Raw genomic sequence first — 13,841 nt, forward strand, 5'->3', positions numbered from 1 at the left:
AAACCTTTCTGTCTTCATTCCTTTACACACACACACTCACGTTACTGTCATAACTAAAAGGGCAGTGTTAAGGCTGCACATTCAGTCTCATCTCAAGCTCCTCCTTACTAAATGCAACATTCCTTATTTTAATATTGGATTTTTTATTTAGACAAAACCAGTTGGTCATTCTGAAATACAAAGTGTGGGGACAGCTGAAGGCAGTTTTTCCCCCATTACTGGGGTTTTCGCCACCAGGTGGCAATACAGCTACAGCTGCCATCCCTGACTGGGGTGGTTTTTCCCCCAAACATCCAAGTTCAGCATCACCTGTAAATTTGTTACTAAATCTTTAGAGTCAGATTTACTTCTTCATTCGTCTGCATCTCTCTCTGTTTTTTTTAACTGCCTCCTCTGCAGCCAACATTTCAATAGCTGAATGTGGTTTTAGCTCCAAGGTTTGGATTAATTTGGTTGACTTCAGAGCATTGAGCATTTTGTTAATAATCTGGTTAATACAGCTCTGCAGTTCAAGAGAAAAGAGTCAGGTGAGCACGCGTGTGCCTACACGGTACGCATGGACGTGGCTGCACTGCCATCTGGCAGCGTGTGTGAACAAAAGCAGCCTCGAATGAAAGGGTGAGGAGGCAGAACCTCAGCTGCGCACCCTGGTCGGAGCTGGGCGGGCAGGAGCCCACCAGCCAGGCGCCAAAGCCCTTCTACGGGGGATTTCTTGCAGCTATTTTTCCCTCTACTCCTGGTCTTGAAATAACTTCAAATTCCTTCCCTCAGTCATGGTACCGCACTGTAAGCTCTTCAGGACAGCTGTGGTATTATTTTAATCACCTACATTTGCTCAAAAAGCAAACTGTAATCGGCACGAACAACTTTTGCCAGATTTCCATCAGCGTGTCAAACCAATTGCTTGGGTTGCCAGCTGAAGTCAGAGGCCACCGTGTTCAGCTCTGCAGATTTTGTGCTAAGAAACAGTAATCATGATGCACAGCAACTTAGAGAGCTCACATTTATCTTTAGAAAAACTTAAACACCCCCCCCCCCCCCCCCAACACAAAGCACCTCAGCATTAATGGTTCACCTGAATTAGTCCGAGCTGTTGCCTTGTAGGTGAATTGTTTCATGTTATGAAAAGGGAGAATATTTCAGAAGTGTTTCTGGGACAGAAGGTTGCAAGTTCTGTATATCATTCTGAAAAACGTCTCCACAAAGTAGTAAAAAATGAAGATGTTCCAAACTCCTCCCAGTAGTCACTTTCTTGCAGCACCGACCCCCCGGCCCGGGCAGCACGGCGCCGTGTGCCCCCGGCACAGCCCAGCTCTGTCCCCAACGAACAGCTTGTTACGAGGAACGGCTGAAGTAAATACAGGGTCTCACAGTTGCTAAAAACTACAGCAGAGGTTATATTGGTTTTCTGATTTTGTTTTTATAAACACAGAGACCCATGTAAGACGCTGAGAACTGTATCCTGGTAAAAATTAAGTATTTTCTTTTGGTTCAGGCCATGCACCAGATGGGAAATGACTCCAGCATGAGGAAGCCACAGATTACCGACAGCCCCCGACCTGTGTTCACCTTGCACACCGCTGCCATAAATATTAACTGCCTCTTCTTAAATTCCACCTAGAGAACTATAAAAGAGTTTTATTTCAGAAATTCCTATTGCCCAGTGATATACTGAAAACTGAAGAATCAGGGAAGCAGAACATGAACGCAGCTGCGCTGAGCCCTGACGTTAACTTAGTTCTTGATACTTGAATTTTCACAAGGCAATAATACAGAAACTGAGAACTTCATATAGGAAAAGGAGTTAGTTAACCTTTATTTCATTTCTCCATAGTCCCAAACTTGACAGACGTAAAAAAATATCATTGAAAGTCTAGTAGACAAATTTACCAATGCTAAATAGCCCTTTACTCTGACCATTTGGGCCATTCTAGATACATTTGTACAAGCATTACTTCAGTTTGTTGTTTTTTTGTTTTTGTTTTTTTTTTTTTTTTTGTCAATGAAAGGTTTTGCTAAACTATAAACAATAAACTACAGAGGAAAAACTTGACCTACCAAAGCATGCATACGAATGTATCTTCCAAACTTAAAAAAAAAAAAAAAAAAAGGCAAAACAAGCTTGAGACACATTTGGAGGAGAAAACAACACATTTGGAGGAGAAAACAATTTAGAACAATTTGGGGAAAAAAATAGTTAACTAAGAGAAAGCAAATTTTGTAAACTATCTGTGGATAAGTTAAAATATCTATGGCACAACTTTTCACAAAAAAAAATTAAGGCAAAGACCAACATTTTATATAAAAATAGCTGAGCAGGCTTCTAAAGAAGGAAATAAGCATTTCTCATGATGACTCTGTTAACACAAAATTATAAATACCCTTATATATACAGAAAAAAGAAATCAATACAAATGTATGGAGTATTTCACTAGGCATCCATCTTTCAAATAAACCAAGATCCTATGTCCTGGACCACGTGGAGGTACTTCAGTTTAAGATCTGTAGTAGTTTCTTTGCTACACATACTGATACAAATAATAAAAATGAAATATAAATATTGACTTTCACAGAGAAACTCAGTAATACACTCAGGTTATAAAGTGTAATGAATCAGCCCAGAAAGAAATTATACAAGTTTTAAGATCATCAATTATCTTATGTTTTGTAGTCTAAGGAAAACATTGAAGTTATACAATAGTATTTAAACTTTCGGATTTTTTTTTTTTTTTTAATCAAACTCATACCTTTAGTGAAACTAAATCAGAAATTATCATAGCAGAAGACTCATTACCCCTTCATAAATACAGCAGTTTTTCGATTTGCCAAGATGACTTAGAAATACCATTATTATGGGCATTTTAATAAATTTCCAAGCCTAGAAGTTACCAGTTTTGCAAGGAATTAAACTATAAACAGTATTTGTATGGATGTATTTGACTAAATTTCAAAACCATGTAATCAATATATAGCAAGACATAAAAACGAGAGCAAATAAAATATATTTCAGAAGAATTACATTAATCTTTTAAGTGAAAATACCTTTGTAGACACATATGATGATCAAGTTCAGTGTATCTGTGCACATTATAAATATGCATATGTGTATTCATACACACTCAGTATTTCTAGAAATAATCATAGAAATCATATAATTTTCATTTGAGAATACGAGTTTTCCCCAACGCAATTCAGTGGATTTGCCTATTACTTTTTGAACTGTATTTCACAAAATTTGAAGACAAAGTAGAAGATCTTGACTTCCAAGGTATAGAACTTTTTTTTACTTTATTGTAATTTCCTTGGATAAAACTCCAGGATCTTAATTTCTGCTATTCAACCGAGATGCCTCCTTGTGTCTCCTTCCCTCCCCTATCCCCAGGCTGAAGGGGCTTGAACCTTCTGTCAACCTCCCCTCACATATTTCAGAGACATAGATGCAAAGGGGGAAATTATAGGGACTCTTTTAAGATGAAACTGGACTACAAAACATGATCTACATTTACACTTAAACCTTAGCTTGCTACTGATTCATTTTCATTTAGTACTTGCTTACAAGCAAATCAAAATTGTTTCTGCAAGGAATTTATACATAGTTATGCAAAAAAAGAAACAATAGCTGACAAAAATATGAGGACATATTTATGAACTGTTATGTCTCAGAAAAAGTAAAATCCTATTCCTTTTCATTACATTGCTGAGACTTATTGACTGTTCTGATAAATTAACCTATGATGTATTGAGAAATGTTACAACAATCATTTAGTACCAGAATAAAGGATAATATCCATTCCTTAAAGTAACTGTACCAAAAATAGCACAGCGAGCCCATTTACTACACCATCCTTCAGCTTTCATAGAAATACTACTACTAACATATGCTAATTTTTTTCTCCCTAATATCACATCTTTATTATTTCCTTGTCCATATACTGTGTTTAAGACAAATACATAGAAGTAGTACTAAAATAAAAAAGTGAATGCCTCACACTTAACTAAAAAACAAGCACAAAATTGAAGGATACATGTTGGAATAATTTATTGCCTATAAAATGTTAAAAAAAAATGCCTAAGTTCACATTTTCTGTGTGATTTTAAAGGTGGTGTCATGTTTCAGAGGTAGTGTGTGTAAAATGTAATACAGAATTTGTAAAGAATTATTGACTTAGTTCAGTAATACAGTAAAATGTTCACCAGAACCAAAGCACTGACCTGAAACCATTTTCCTTACGGGAACATTCTTAAGCATCTCTTTTATTGAAGAGGATTGCTTATTTGTTAAAAAACAAGAGCAACCACCACAAGCCCAAGTTTCTGCCCCATTTGTGTCTGTCTTCTTCTGACCAAAATGTCAGCTGGTGCCTTTCAGAGACAAATAAATACTCTTTAGTCAGAATAAACCCCTATTCTGCCATAGAAAAACTCAGTTTTGTAGTACTGCTTATTCTTTCTTTTGCTTGCAACTTTTAAGATTCTGCATTTGGCCACAGTACTAAACTACTAATTGGGTAGAGAAATCAAACTCCATAAATCAGCTTCTGTTTTTTCTAGTAACTAGCTAGAGCTTTCTCACTAACCACCCTCTAACTTTGATCGGGCATCTCACAACTGAGCAATTTACTCGACCTTCTGATGATCTGGGGCAGAAAAGGCAGAATTTGAAATGCAAGTTGAAGGTTAAACAGCTGCCAGTCCTTCCGACACATAAAGCAGCTCCGTAGTTCACTGTCTGACCTGAAGGACCTGGGCAGCGGGACTGGAGGTAGTAAATCAAGCTTTTGGTTGTAACGTTAAAAGTTACGAATTCTTCATGTTTCAGATATTCTGTGCTATTCTGTTTATGCATATTATTGTCTTTCCTTATGCTATCAGTATCCTGAGACCAACAGTCAGCTACGACTAGAGTACCTAGGGAAAAGCTAGTGCTGTGCATGAGTTTCTTTTTAATGTTACTAACATGGTAGTGCAACAGAGATCCCAAATCAGATAGCTGGTTGATTTTAAGCAGTAATTTCCATTTCCAGAATAAGGATGTGCACGATACTGTTGATTTGTCCTACCCTTTCAACTGTATAACCACAACAGTAGATATAGCTGTCTCTGTTTGGTGAAAGGAATTGATAAGCTACTTCCCAATTTAAAAAGACGAAGATATAACTGGTACCTTCCTTTTTTTACTCAGAGGACTGCAAAGCCCACGATCTGCTTGTCATTTTCAGACTTTATTGCCTTAGCGAAAAAGAAATACTTGGAAAGATTAAAGTGCAGTGCTGCTTCAAGAACCAAGCACTCAAGAAAATCGACACTTGTATGGTACATCTATTTGTGTACTTTTAAATCTGCCAAAATTTCAACTATTAGAATATTTACTGTTACTCACTTCTGTTAGACCTATAGACTTGACAGAAGCATCATCTGCAGGGAAATGAAAGGAGGCATAGCTTCAGGAAACAGCTTGCTTAACTATAAGCAAGCTTGCTAGCATCAAAGACTTTCATTGCTCCCTAAGGAGAGAGAGAGTCCTGTCTCTGGTTTAAAGTGTCTCTTCTGAACTACCTTTTTCCACTTTGGTTTCTTCAGACAGACATACTTCATCATTCACGTTCCGATGGATGCATTAGGAATAAACAATGCCAGGGAAGTCATCTTTCACGGACAAAGCAGAAAGATGATAAAAACATCAGTATGTAGCACTTCTGCTGCAGCAGTTATTCGTATTACAGAGCCAAACCACCAAAATAGCAGGGGGGGCTAATTTCTGTCATTGTTACACAACACGATATTAGCTTTATATGTCATGAAAACTCTATGCAAATGAAGAACTAGCACTTAATGTGGGCTTTTGTTATCATCCTACGAACAGAAGAAATAACCTTAAACCAGCTCTTATCGTGCCATGGGCCTACACATGGGATTTCCATCATCTGAGGAACTTTCAGGGTTTCATCAGGAAACGAGTGTCCTGGTGACCGCGTATCCGAACGCGACGCCTGTCTGTCAGTACGACTGAGACGAAGCTGGAAAGGAACATGCCCGATTCTCTCATACTGTTCTAAGGTCCAGCTGAATGAGTCACACGGACCAGGATGCAATCTGCAAACTCAATTAGCACATTGCATTGCCTGTTAGGGACACAAGCAAACAACCCCTCCCCCCCCCAAACTACAAAGCACATGTGCAGTGCTAGGCTGAAGTGCGATACCTGGGTATGCATCTTCGTAACTCTCAAAGATGATTAAGCGTTATGTTACATGACCTCATAAGCTGCTCCTCAGCCACTGTACTGCAGAACTATTGTTGCTGCAATGGTTTCAAATACCAGTAATGGTAATATATCATTAAAATTTTTGGTTTTTATATGGCAGGAAATATACACTGATACTGAAAAAACCCCGCAGAAGAGCTGTACAGTATTATCCTATATAGAGCGTTTTGTTATACAGGAATACAATTTATACTCTTTCTTCCTGAATATCCTGTAATATTGTCAAGTGTTTCAGGGTATGAAAACATAAGTACTTTGCTATGTTTTGTCTTGTCACCCTACAAGAGAAAAGGGCCAAAGAAAAACACGCCCCTGGGGATGACGGGGGCGTTGGCTGCAGCTGGAGTTTCAGCTGCACATCCTAAAGAGGATTCCAGCTTCCTTGAGAAAAGGGACTTAGAGAATTGCTTGAATCTGGGAGTAGTTGATTCAAGACTAATTCCTTCAATTTGCTTGGCATATGAAATAGCAAGCAAGACATAGCAAAATATGAATCAGCAATTCAAGTTTATCTTAGATAAAGGTGGATGACTTAATTCACCACGAAATCAAGAACTCTTATTAAGAGTATCCTGCCTTTTGTCATGTGAATTTAAGTAGAAGCAGCAGGAAAATAGGGTCCAAATAGTGCCAAATCACAGCACTATGTTTTTTTTTTTTATTTCAGCAAAGCTCACAGAAAACAAGTGGTTTCATTGTCAGTGGCACAAATTTCCTATCTGGAGAGAACAGTAATAGAAAGCATTGTTAACCCAGTAGAGAAAACCCTTTATAAATTATTTTTCAGAGAGAGCAGAATTACAGTTGAGCTTTATCTTACGTTTGAAAGATAGTATTGTGGCCTTTGCTCTCAAACCTTAATTTTAGATTGGTGGTCATTTCACCAGGCATGTAAAATACTGCTCCTCCTATGGGTAAGGCTGTAAGGACGTGTCTGCCACCCAGGATGTGACATTTCAGCTCAGGCAGGGACAAGTTGAGTAGCCTACCACTTACCTCCTGGTTACACAGAGTGCCTTCCCTCTCTCCTGGGATTCCACTCAGTTTTAATGCCTGAACTCAAATACAGGCCCAACAGCTTGCTTTTGTGGGGTTACTCTGTAGAATAGATGGTAAGAGGTCTTTTGGGAACTAACTGAATTGTATAGTAGTCAGAACGGTGAAACTGTTTGGTTTTGTTTTTTGAAACAGATTTTAAAACCGTTACTATCCTTTCTGCACCTGGCATTTAACAATATTGCGAAAAGCTCCTCATGCCAAAAGACAGAGACAGAAAAAACCTGAAAGAACAGAGCTCACCACCAATACTAAAAAAAATAAAGCTCTAGAAGTGATTAGGGAGGAACAGACCAGACTGAAAAAAAACTAAAATCATGAGTTAATCCCAGTGTTAAAGAAAAAAAGACGTGTTATTTCCCCAACACCCTGGATTTTCTGAGCTATGCCTTAGACCTCCCACTGAAATTAAGGTGATTACGTACTGTACTGCATGAATAAGGATTCACCAGAGTCAATTATTATTTGGCATAAAATTGAAAGATCAGGCTTTTAACCAGACTGTGAAGGTATCTGTTTCAAAAACGCTTGCTGAGGAATATTCAGATTAGAAGTCATAGAGAATCAATAATATGGGCATGCACCTACATGCGCTACTAAATTTATCTGAATGTATCTGCACACCTATTTAATCAGATGAGTAAAGGGATTCAATGTCAACAACAGCTGGGAAAGAAGAAATTCATTACAGCCACTGCCTGCAATCAAGCTCACAGTTTAGAAATGGCAGCTGGCATTTGCCAAAAAATTTGTCAGACAGGGTTACTTCAAAAACAGGTCACATTTAGAAGATCTGCAAAACTCAATTGCAAACACCTGAATATTTTTCAGGATGCAATGACAGCTGTGGATTTATGACAGTGTCTTCATAAAATGGAGTGGAGTTTGTGAAAAAATATATAACCAATACTGGAAACAATGAACAGAACTTTAGCATACAGACTTTGACAAATAAAAACTGTAACTACATTCATAAAACCCTAAATAGTAGTGTAAACATCTAATCCCATTGCTACTGTGAGAGAATCAGAAAGTTGTGTTCTGCAGCTATCAGGTTTCCCAAATCCACCTAATTTGTTACAACACTTATGACTGCTTCTTTACGTTAATAATTTATTGACGATAATTCAAATTTTTCAGTCAGCCTATCAAAGTTTTTTCAGCTGATTTGGTCAGAAAATGGAAGATTCAACAATCTGAAGTCACATAATGAAAAACACTTCAGTTTAATTTCAGATTTTCAAAAGGGTTCAAGCACAACTCATAAAAAGCCCATTATTCTATTTGGATCCCAAATTTTTAGTCCACCTACCTGAGTAAAAATGGGGGAAAAAATAATAAACAGGACTGGTGAGCAAGCAACTCTGAAGAATTAGCTGTCTGTATAACAGGACATTTGTTTTCCACTCTTGGATCCCTGCTCAAAAAGACTGCTACAGAGCAAGTTATTCTGGAAAGTCAGAAATTATCCTAATCAAGGCCAAATGGCTAAAAGTGAAACCTTTCCTCACACAGTTCTTTCATTTACCAAAAACATTCAGAATTTCTTGACAGTGCAAACTGTAGCCGTGACATACTACAGTCATCCTTCAGGAAAGTTTACTTAACCTTGGGCTTCCTTTTTTGACTGAAGAACATTGGATAGCAAAATGTCGTTCTCTTGAAACCTACACATTATGTGGGGTTTCTTTTTTGTCAATTAAAAAAAAATAAATCACAAACTGTCTGAGGCATTTTTCTCTGATAAAGATGACAAGCTGAATGAGGTATCATCAGGCTCTGGGGATGCATGATTGAAATCCATTTCTTCTAATTCAGGAGGTAAGTCTGAGAGCAGTGCCTGTAAGTAAAAAAATATTACAATACAATATTAGGTATATGTCTTATGACAGCGTTCAAATGTCTTGTAAACATATATTGAAAAAAAAATTGTTGAGCTTGTCAGTCAGTGTTGGTACTGGATGATTAAAAAAAAAAAAAAAAGAGGTCGGTATTGTTATTGAAAGGAAAAACATTGTCCAAGATCACATATCTTAACGGCAAAAGGAAAAAAGTAAAAGCAACAAAATCTCTTCCTAAATAAATCACAAAACGTTGCCCCATACAAGACGTGATCCAACCAAGCATTAAAAGAAATACTATGTATTAAATGTGGTGCAGTGAAACTGAAGAAGCCTTTTTTCCTAGATCTCATATCTTAGATGTAACAGCAGACAAATCCCAGTCCCTCAGTGTATACTGGTGCACTGGCTGACCCTTTGTAAAAGTCACACTTCTTTGTCTCTGTCACTGCTTGTGTAGATTGCAAGATCTTTATTTTGTTTAAAGTTCAGCTTTTCTTTGTCTGTAAGACGTTAAGCACAATGCTGCCCTAATCATAATTTGAGCCTCTGGGCATTATGGAATAAAACCAAGGCAGTGACAGAACACAAAATGACAAACACCTTCTGTTATCAAGACGTACTTCAGGACTTACCTGCTGCTGTTCTTTATCATCTGATTTAATAGCAAGTATCAAACTCCGAGTAAACGTCTGTAGTTCAAAATACTTCTGTTTGTGATTCTCCAACTCATTCTCAATGAATCTGACTTCTTCATTCTGTGGGGGAAAATTACATAAAGTTCTGGAAATACTAAACAGCACTGCATCTCATTAATGACATCTAAACACACTTGCATTAAAACTAAATGTTTTTAGTGGAAATGAGTAAAAATGTGTTTATTGTGATTCCTGCCAAAACTAATATTAAGTACAGCCAGAAGTTCTATACTTGTAGAATTATAGAACAACGCACCTAGACTTTGGATCCAAACAGAAGTTTCTGATGACTGACCAGTAGTGTCACACTAAACCTGAAAATGTGTGTGCCTTTTCATTTCTCATTATCCTCCACAAGAGATGGGATAGCCATGTGACACGAAGACAAAGCATTTCAGAATTACTGTCATTAAAGCATTAATGACCTGGGCCAAAGTTTACATGAACCTTTTAAAGAAACACTGCTTTTTACTTTATAAGGATGACCTCTAATTCCATTTCAAAATAAAGAAAAACAAAGCTCAGGTCTCTTCCTAGATGAAGTGATCTTGAAAAGGCAGGGTGACTGTGAGAAGAGACAGCAACTAAATTCCATTATTACAGCAGAAGGTTTGGCACAAAGACCAGGGAAAAATTACTTGAAAATTCCTCAAAGCTAGCACAAATTAAAATATAGCATCCTCTAGTGCAACTGAATTTGACATGTATCATGAAGTGTCAGCTCACAAAACTCCCCAAGATCTCTCAGGTTACTGAATAAATAGGCATGTATTTACAAAAAAGGAGAAATATCAATAATGTGTATACTGTGGCTAAAAAGGCATTTTTCCAACCTTTGCATAAATCCACATTACTGTACTTGCAAGTCAATATAAAAATAACAAACTTAATTAAAAATTTAAATTTGATAAGTACTTCAGTTTATTCCAAAGATCTCTTCTCCTTCAAACCTATCAACTGATTGGTATGCAAGATCAAAACGTGAAATCTGTTGATTAGTGTAGAGCTAAAATTAATTTTCTCCTGTTATTTACCTTTTCAAGGATCATGTAACCTAAATAAACAGTTCACTTTTCAAGATCAAAGTCATTGCGCATTTTTGCAAAAGGTGTCTGCATGGTAGCACCAAAGGTGCACCCTCCATAAGATAATAATGAAAAAAATACACACGCAGAAATTGTTAGCAAATGCACAATTCACATAGAGCACTTAGGTTCACAGATAATTCCTGTTAAGTGTTGCATTTACTGGGGGGTATCAGAGGCAAGAAAAAACCCACCCTTGCTTATGCAACCACATGAGTAATTCAGTTGGCAGTTTTGCATACAGTATGTTCCTTGATGGCTGGTTTTGGTGGCAACAAATAATTACATAAGCAAATTTCAATAGTGCATTTATAAGATGGCATTTTGTTTTAATGATAAAGATACTTAAAAAACCCCAAGCCCCAAACATAGAGCTATGCTCTGATATTCATGCTTACATTTGCTAGACTGGCTGTAATTCAACTTTAGCTGAAGGTTTGTAACAAGCCTTTAAAAATGGTGGTGTTTCGGTTTTTGTGTTTTTTGTTTGTTTGTTTGTTTTTGTTTTGTTTTATTTTGTTTTGTTTCTTTTTCCCCCAGAAAATTCACATTTCTTCAGTCAGAACATTGCTCACCATAGTTTCAGGTTACAACAGCTCTGAGAATAAGAGAGAAATATTTGGGCTGCGATTTTGAGGCTTTCAGAATAAAATTAGCTGAATGCATTTCTTTCAGATGGACACTTTGAAGTTGCCTATTTAGCTATGGATTTTTCCCAGCCAAAGAAGGAATTCAGATTTACGCAGAAAATGTGTAGGCACAAAGACTAATCACTAATGTCAAACAACAAACCAACAAACAAGGTTCCGTAGGGCACGCTGTCACAACAAGGCTTTCATTCTGGTGACAGGTGACATTAAGAAAAGGTCATTCCCTCTCCATATTCATTCTCCACTGCCCTTACCAGGAAAACACTGCTTGAAGGAGTAATTTTTGTTCTGAAAATATCACCTATTTATTATTTTGGTAATTGATTATCATTAGAAGAATATACCTGTTTTCTAAGTAAAAAAGAAGAAAAAAAAAAGCTACATACATAAAAACATGCTCAATATACAGCACAGAACTGTGGCAACTCTTAGGAAAGCAGTAACAAACACATAACCTTTACCAGTTGGCAGAAGACAGTGGCTGTCAGGTATGCAACTGCTTTTCCTCCCTCCCATGACTCCTGATTCCAGACACATTCTGTACTACGTTATGAGAATGACTTCTTAGATTCCCCCATTTTATTAGAGGATTCCAGCTGTTATGTCCCTTTCCAGAGCTGGCAGCACCAGACAGCATGTAGAAGCATGTTGCAGCACTCCAAAAAACAATTCTCGCACAAAAAGAAAGTTTTGGTTTTGAGGCGAAAAAAATTGCTTTGTTTGGGACACGTGATGGGAGCTGCAGATGGCTACAGCTAAAGTAATGTAACTACTCTGTAGAAATGGGATTTTTCCTGCCTCCCTCTGGGTTGAAATACAAGTAATCTGGCTGTAAATGGCACGAGGAGATGTAACAGAGAGTATGATGTGCAGTACCACGGTAAAAGCAGAAGAGCTGCAGGCTCCCACATGCCGATGCTGAATTCCTTACAGATACACCAGTCTGAACCTTCTGTGAACTATCCTGCTTAACATTATATAGCCTAATTACTCACCTTATAATCCAAAAGAGAACTCATTTGATCCACTTCAGAATTACTTATCATATCACTTTCTTCATCATCTATAATTTCTATTTTCTGAAACAGAAGTAAACGGTTCATTCCAAATATTAGAACGCATAGATTAGAAAAACAACCACCCATATCTCAAACTGGCATGAAAGAATGAAGGTAACGGGACCTTTTGTTTGCTCATGAGAAATTTTGAATTGCATAGCCCCCATTAGATGGCAATCATGCACCTCAGCCACAAGATCCAGGAGGAATCCAAACTGAAACTGTCGGTACTCAGAGCTGCTGCCTCGGTGACTCAGGCTGTTTACAGAGGAGGAGCTATATACCACCACGCTTTTGGCATTAAATTTCATACTATATCTCATTACAGTCTGCACAAGCCTGCACTTTATTCTGTAAGCCTTTTGTTGGAAGACCTCCTGCAAGGTGAAGAAGGTTATGAAAGTTTATTCCTCTGGAGCAAACCAGACATTACTGCAAGTCTTAAGTGACCTACTTCTTGGCTAAAACATATGAAGAGGTCTCCTTTGGCCTTCTTTGGCCACAGTGCACGTCAAATGCCCTAAACAGTAGAAGATATTGATAAAAAGGACAGTTCCAAATCCATACACATGGGTATTTTCACTTAATTCACAAAAATTCTTGGGAGCTTTTTATATTGCATTTCTGAAGATACCTAAATTACGATGTCAAAGGCCAAGGTTAATGCTGTTTAAAACTTAGAAATACATTCCAATCGTATCTGAAGTTTTAAAAGATTCACTTTTACATTAGTTACCACTTGCATGTTCTAATTCACAACAGAAAACCTTCTTATTTAAGAAAATTATGTTAAATGGTTATTTCAATGGGAGAAAATACAAAATGTACGTGTTTTATTGCACTTATGAGATTTTAATTTTTATTCATATCTAAGCTAGATCTCAAACTGATAGAATAAATTTGAATTAGATAGTGGTAAGAATGGCATTTTTCAACAAAAACTCAGAAGGATGAGTGCCCAGATGAAACTATGAATTTCACTATATTTTTGAGAGGGAAGCAGTGGCAATATAAGAGAGGTTTGGGGGTTTTTACTATTTTTCACTGTTTTGACAGTTGTAAATGTTTATGAGACTGTATACAAGTTAAAGCAACTTTACTATGTTTTTAGTATACTGTTTAATACAATGTAGGCAAGGGCCCACGCTGACACGGTACACTTCAATGGTTACTTCTCAGGGTGTTATT

General features: G+C 37.2%; 1 protein-coding gene across 5 annotated transcripts in view; it reads right to left on the reverse strand.

Annotated features, from left to right (window-relative positions):
- Window positions 1–1,792: 1,792 nt before the first annotated feature.
- HDX (highly divergent homeobox) overlaps window positions 1,793–13,841 on the reverse strand; it is a 55,525-nt gene continuing 43,476 nt past the window's right edge. For 3 of the 5 annotated variants that reach the window (XM_042807355.1, XM_042807354.1, XM_032982747.2), the window contains 3 exons: window positions 12,591–12,674; window positions 9,798–9,920; window positions 1,793–9,161 (listed from right to left, as the gene is read on the reverse strand). In XM_042807355.1, coding sequence (XP_042663289.1) covers window positions 9,036–9,161; window positions 9,798–9,920; window positions 12,591–12,674 — 333 coding nt within the window. In that variant the 3' untranslated portion in view covers window positions 1,793–9,035. Of the gene's footprint in view, window positions 9,162–9,797; window positions 9,921–12,590; window positions 12,675–13,841 lie in introns of those variants that run through there. The other 2 variants (XR_006166980.1, XM_042807356.1) reach the window with 2 other exon arrangements.

This window comes from Tyto alba, unplaced genomic scaffold (assembly GCF_018691265.1).
Source record: "Tyto alba isolate M040663 unplaced genomic scaffold, T.alba_DEE_v4.0 Super-Scaffold_5, whole genome shotgun sequence".
Taxonomy (NCBI): Eukaryota; Metazoa; Chordata; class Aves; order Strigiformes; family Tytonidae; genus Tyto; species Tyto alba.